We start from the raw sequence: 5759 nt of genomic DNA, 5'->3' as shown, positions 1-5759 counted from the left end.
GACCCCTCCCCTTCGGCCGAGGACCAGACATGCTGCCTCTCAATGCACAGACTTAGCTATTTCAATTTTAAAAATATGACAGAATCAGTGACGCTTAAAATGTACTTGTTAATGGCATCGGTTTGCTATTTCATTTTACTTTAATATAAGCCATCTGCTCTGAGCAGGCAGCAGCCGCAGGCTGAAGCTCCGCTGCTCTCCTGTCTCCACAACAGAGGATGTCTCCAAGTGACCACAGAGGATGCACCACTGTTTATCCGTGCATGCCACCAGCTATGGGCTCTGCCCGGCCCCAGTGCTTAGCTCGTCCTCCGGCCCTGCACCAAGGATGAAAGCAGGATGCTACGGGTGCTGCTACCCAACGTCTCTAGTTTGGTCCCCACAATGACACCCATAAGAGCTCCTGGGCAGGGGATTCACTGCTGGTCTACCTTGGGTGCAGGGCACAGCAGAGGGGTCCAGAAGACACCATTTCCCAGGCCTGCCCAACAGCTCACTGCTGTTTTCGAAGGCTCCGGTAATGAGGCACAGGCTTGGCGTGGGGGTAGGACATCACCTCAAGAGTCGTTGCAATGCTGACCCTGGCCAAGGGGAGGGGAGGGACAGAGGAGAGAGTTTTGAAAGGGTAAGAAGGCTTTCCCAGCTTCTCCCCTTTTAGCTTTGCGGTTCCAGAAAGCTCTGTTGGTTAAAAAAAAAAAAAAAAAGAAAAAAAGAAAACCAGAGATAAAATAGAGAGGAGACCTCCTCCCCTCCTGCTCATGGGCTGAGGTATTCCCTGGGCAGCCCTCACTGTCCGTCATCCATCACTACCCAAAATAAATACAAGTTTAGAGCAAAACCCATTAGAAAATAAAGTGCATCTGGAGTTGAAAAACTTCTTGAAAAAGGGGATTTTTTCCTTTTTTTTTTCCTTACAAAAAATATCCTTTAAAAAAAAAGAAAAAAAGAAAGGGAGCAAGAGGACAGAGCAAGTAGCTCTCGGCTACAGGGCTGTCCCATTAGGGAGAGGGATCTTAAATCCACTCTTCAGCAGGGCGAGGCAAATGCATAGACCCAGCAGGCCAGCAAGAAGCACCCCCACCAGAGCCTTGAGGCAGGACGTCCTGCTGCGGGTGAAGGTGCCAGGCCCCATAATGCTCAGCAGGGCTGTGCTCACAGTTAACGTGTACAGGATGGAGACGCCTGTGTTGAGGGCCACAATCTTCCCAAACTTAGCGAAAGGGGCAATGATGCAGAAGAACAGCGGGACGGTGGCAATCACGGTGGTGACAGCGCTCGAAACGATTGCCACACCCACGTGACGAACTGCTTCAATCGTCCTCCACTGGCGACACGCTGTGGGGTCCTGGCAGAAGGGACAGCAGTGTTAAGGGGGAGTGGGGACAAGCACATGGAGCTGCACTAATGTTTTAGCCTTAAGAGGGTGGCTTGGCTCATGGGGTGCTGGTGCAGGGCGAAGATGCTGCGTGAGTGCTGAGCAGACAGTTCATGCAGTCCCAGAGCACACCGGGCATTTAGCCATGAGGTTAAAACCCAGGAGAGGCAAAGTCTGCTCGATTTTGTGCCTCTTTCAGCCACACCAGACTGACTGCTGGGCCTACAGAGAGGCACTGCATACAGACACCACACCTGGGATCAGAGAACCCCGAGCTTTTGTGGTCTCCGTCTTCCCAAAGAGGTAAAAGATGTTGACAAGGCTGCAGAAGACCAGGTGGTCCAGCAATTTGCAGAGGTTACAGAACAAGCGTAGGGCCATTTCAGTGGGACATGGAAAGGGGTTGCTTTGGGCACAGCTGTGACCAGCAAGAAAGGGATGACCATCGGGCTGGACCCTCAGCTGGGTTTACTGTACTCAGGTCCACAAGCTCGGTCTCTGACCAGGTAGCTGGTCAAGCAGCAAGAGTCCCAGGCATGCTGTGAGGGTGGCAAGACACAGTCCCCCTTGCCCATCATGCCTGAGGTCCAGCATCACAGCCAGGCGGCATGGAGGGCACGTGGGGAAGGGATGCAAGACTACAAGAAGAGAAGAGCTCACCTCTGCCTGGTGTAGGGGCAGGCTCTCCCCTGCCAGCAGGTAGCCCTCTACCAAGTGCACGCAGTAATCGACGGAGGAGCCAACAAGGATGGAGAGGGAAATGGCTTCCACAGCTCCCATTTCCCAGCCAGACCAGTACATGATGGTCACCACCAAGCAGACCACCCCTGTGTGAAGAAGGTCAACGTTAGGCACATTTAAAGGACTCTGGGACTGCTGCCCAGGCCTTGACACAAACCGGTCACTGGGCATTCTGGAATCACAGCCCTGCAGGTCTGCGTGTTAGGCTGAGGCTTGTACACACTCCATCCCACCACAGAGGCAAACTTCCCTCACCTTCCCTTGCCCCAGGGACCATTCAATGAGGTCATCAGACCTGCCGGGGGTAGCGAAGCAGCCAGTTACATATTAAGCAAACCGACAGACCGATGCCAATCTAGACTAATGCTTGCTAAACAAATCCAAGCCCAGGCAAGCGTGCACGTGAGCACACACGCGCTGCGGGAAAGAGGGCCCTTGGTTTGCCTGCTGGAGTCACCACAGGCTGAGCGCAGGCACAGGTTTTTCTCAAAGGCAAGAGTGATGTTTGTGAGTCATGTGTGGGAGACTAAGTGGTTTTAAAATGACAGATTTGATTTTTAAACTGAGAAGTTTAGCAACATACTTACACCACAATATCGTCAAATCACCAGCCGGGGAGAGGGAACAATTTACAAATTTGCTTCAAACACTAACAAAACCGCTAAAATATTCAGCTTTTAAAATCTCCCACTGCTTGGAAACAGCAGCCATGGTGCAGATCCTCTGGAAGTAGTGAAATTGTTATTCAGAGCATGTGGGACTTAATCACATTATTATACATAACAGGCAGGGATGGCATTTGTGTAGCTAAACCCCTTATTTAAACAAATAGAAGGGATTGTGCAGATAAAACACACTGGGAATTAGACATACAAATCTACTTTCCCAATGAGGTTCCTGTGTGTTTGTGGAGTTTTTCTTGTTCACCTAGGACTGGCTCCTGGAAAGCTAAAAGGGTTTACACAGAGTAAGAGCAATTCAGTTCAAATCACCAGAGACTCAGCAGTGCCACAACCCACAAGTTTCAGACAAAGGGAAAAGCTTGACACATTGGAATCGGTGTTTTTACCTAAAATGCTGAGCAGCACCGGCAGCAGGAGGAGGATGTGAGTGGTGAACACCGCCACTGCAGCCACACAAATAACCAGTGAGAGAACGAGGCTGTACAAGGCACTCTGCACTCCTGGAAGAAAAGAACCAGCTACTCTGAATCTTGGAAGGTGGCAACTGGGATGAGAAAGGCACTGGGACCCTGCCGACAAGGCAGGCAGGGACTCACACTGGGGGAGATGGAAAGGGGAAGTGGAAAGTGGAAGGCAGGTGATCAACTTCTTGCCTCTCACATCAGCAGGGTAGTCCCTTCCCTTCTCTATTTCCCCGGGTTCTGCCTAGGATTTTGACAGTACACCCTGCTTGGGGCAGAAACAGGCTTTAGGAGTTTGCACAGCAAAGGGTAAGGGACCAAAGATATAACGCAAGCCCATCGGAAAGGACAGAGTGTGCTGTTCAGATGTATCGGAAAGCGTGGGCTCCTCAGGCAGAGACACGTGGCAGTCACTTGCCTATAATCTCCATGAAGATCTGCTTCCAGTGCTCACACGTCTGGAACCCATGCCGGAGAGCAGAGTCTTCTGGGAAGAGCTGGAGTTGCTGCTGCAGGAATGTCTCCCATTTCAGGTAGTCAGCATATGTCTGGAAGGAAGATTTCCCTTTGTAGGTTGTCTGTAAGAAGAAGAAGGTGTTATTCTCTTGTGCTGCTCTTTGGGGCAGGTATGCATAGCAAGGGAAGAGGCAGAACAACCAGCTGGAGTTGCAGCACCAGGCAGAACGGGCAGTGGCGGATGGGCAAATCGACCACCAGCTCTTTCCCTGAGCTCTCACGGTGAGAGCAAGTTGGGGCATAAGCAGCCACTTCTATCAAGTGGTGAGTGCGGGCGTCTATCCGCAACAAGGCGCAAACACCAGCAGATGCTGAGGAATGGCTGCGGATGGAAGTGGCCAGTGCAGAAGTCACCAGAAGAAACTGTCACAGGGAGAGATGACGATGCCATGTGCTCACCGATTCAAATGCCATGGAGATCCACTGCACCTTCCCATCCTTCACCCCCACTGCCCCATGAGAGAGCTGTCCTGGCAGCAGGTTTGGCTCAGGGATGTTCTTGCACTCAGGGTGCAACATCTGCAGAAAGGAGGAGATGCTGTAGCCTGGAGAGAAAGAGAGAAGGGATGGAGGGCAGGACAGGGAAAGGAAGCACATCGGAGCAAGGGGGAAAAAAACCAAAACCAAGAGAAAGCTGCAGGCCCCATTTGTCAGCAGCTGCTTCCTCTTGCAACTCTGACTTGCCAAAGCCCTTGAGGTCTCAGCACCAGAGCCCTCAGCTGCCACTAGCTCAAAAGGGCACTCTGTGCCATCAGCACTGGACAGGACTCTACCACTGCTGCTTGTCCCCAGCTGTCAGGTAGCAGTACTGACAGCAAGCTGAGGAGCTGTCTGCCCGCCCTGGCAGGGATTTTCTCCAGGCGTGAGGCTGGTTTTTGGTCAGAAGCCAATATACGCTTCCTAGACTCAGTTCTACAACCTTGTGACCTCTGAAGTCGAAGAGACAGTCACTGGTTAGCTATGTGAAGCCAGGGAGGCAGCGAGCAGCCTCTCACCATGAGATCAGCTGTGATTTGCTGGTCATTCAGGAGCTACTAAGAAGATATTTACTTGTCCAGAAGACTGTAAGTGTATCCCAGGCAAACCCATGACTAGAAAGATCACATGCAAATCTGTTTTTATCTTCACTGGATTTACATCCTGAAGAATATGCCCAGTGTCTTTGGAGTTAAAGACCATTTCTCTTTCTCAATTCCCAGAAAGCACGGCCAGGGGCATGTTCTAGAAGGGTAAAGCTGCCTTGGGAAGAAAAGGAGGCAGCAAGAAGCAGCCACCCATTCTGGTTTACTGTTGAGGACCCCAGCCTGAACACACACTGCTGCAGAGCAGAGCTTGCAGAACTGGAGTCTGATGTTCCTGCCCCACTCGCCGTGTATTCCTCCTCCCCAAAACAGCTGGCACACCACACGGACGGGTGAGGTGAATGGCCCATGCAGATGGGAGCTGTGACTTAAGCCAGGCGGAAACAGGCAGAGCTGTGCTGCAGCCAGGTCAGGAGAGCAGACTGCTGAGAAGCACCTCTCCTCCCTTCATTTATCATCGACTGGTACCTCCCTTTCCTTTCCCTGCCCTTAGCAGCCACATTCCTCAGGCTGGAGGGTGAGAAACAGCCTCTACCCAGCCACCCAGGATCTCCCCAAGGACCCTGTGGCTGGCGTTATTGCTACCTACCTGAGGGCAGGCACTGAGCCCCTCCCGGCTTCACCAGCTCGGTGTTGCTGGCGATGGCTTTGCAGAGGCGGCACAGGTTGCCAATCTCTTTGAAGAGGTCGAAGCTGTCATCATAGATAACGCTGCCCTTTCACAAGGAGACACAACAATAAGAACGCCACACATGAGGCACACATACAGCAACTGGCACGAGGCGGCAGAAATGCAGTCCTCTCCTGGCCACACATATACATCTTCAGATCAACAGCCAACCCAGGGAAAACACTACATGCTGCTTCCTGCCCGCTACATGTTCCTTCCTAACCACCCTTC

At 52.0% G+C, this 5759-nt stretch overlaps 1 protein-coding gene across 2 annotated transcripts in view; it reads right to left on the bottom strand.

Moving 5' to 3' along the window:
• Nucleotides 1–982: 982 nt before the first annotated feature.
• PTCHD2 (patched domain containing 2) overlaps nucleotides 983–5759 on the bottom strand; it is a 17483-nt gene continuing 12706 nt past the window's right edge. For both annotated transcript variants that reach the window (XM_010138801.1, XM_010138802.1), the window contains exons 15-20: nucleotides 5448–5574; nucleotides 4176–4321; nucleotides 3679–3838; nucleotides 3186–3299; nucleotides 2036–2202; nucleotides 983–1345 (exon numbers count right to left, since the gene is read on the bottom strand). In XM_010138801.1, the coding sequence (XP_010137103.1) occupies nucleotides 983–1345; nucleotides 2036–2202; nucleotides 3186–3299; nucleotides 3679–3838; nucleotides 4176–4321; nucleotides 5448–5574 (1077 nt within the window). The remainder of the gene's footprint in view (nucleotides 1346–2035; nucleotides 2203–3185; nucleotides 3300–3678; nucleotides 3839–4175; nucleotides 4322–5447; nucleotides 5575–5759) is intronic.

Source organism: Buceros rhinoceros, unplaced genomic scaffold, assembly GCF_000710305.1.
Source record: "Buceros rhinoceros silvestris isolate BGI_N320 unplaced genomic scaffold, ASM71030v1 scaffold6166, whole genome shotgun sequence".
NCBI lineage: Eukaryota > Metazoa > Chordata > Aves > Bucerotiformes > Bucerotidae > Buceros > Buceros rhinoceros.
This window is presented reverse-complemented; position numbering and strand designations above follow the sequence as displayed.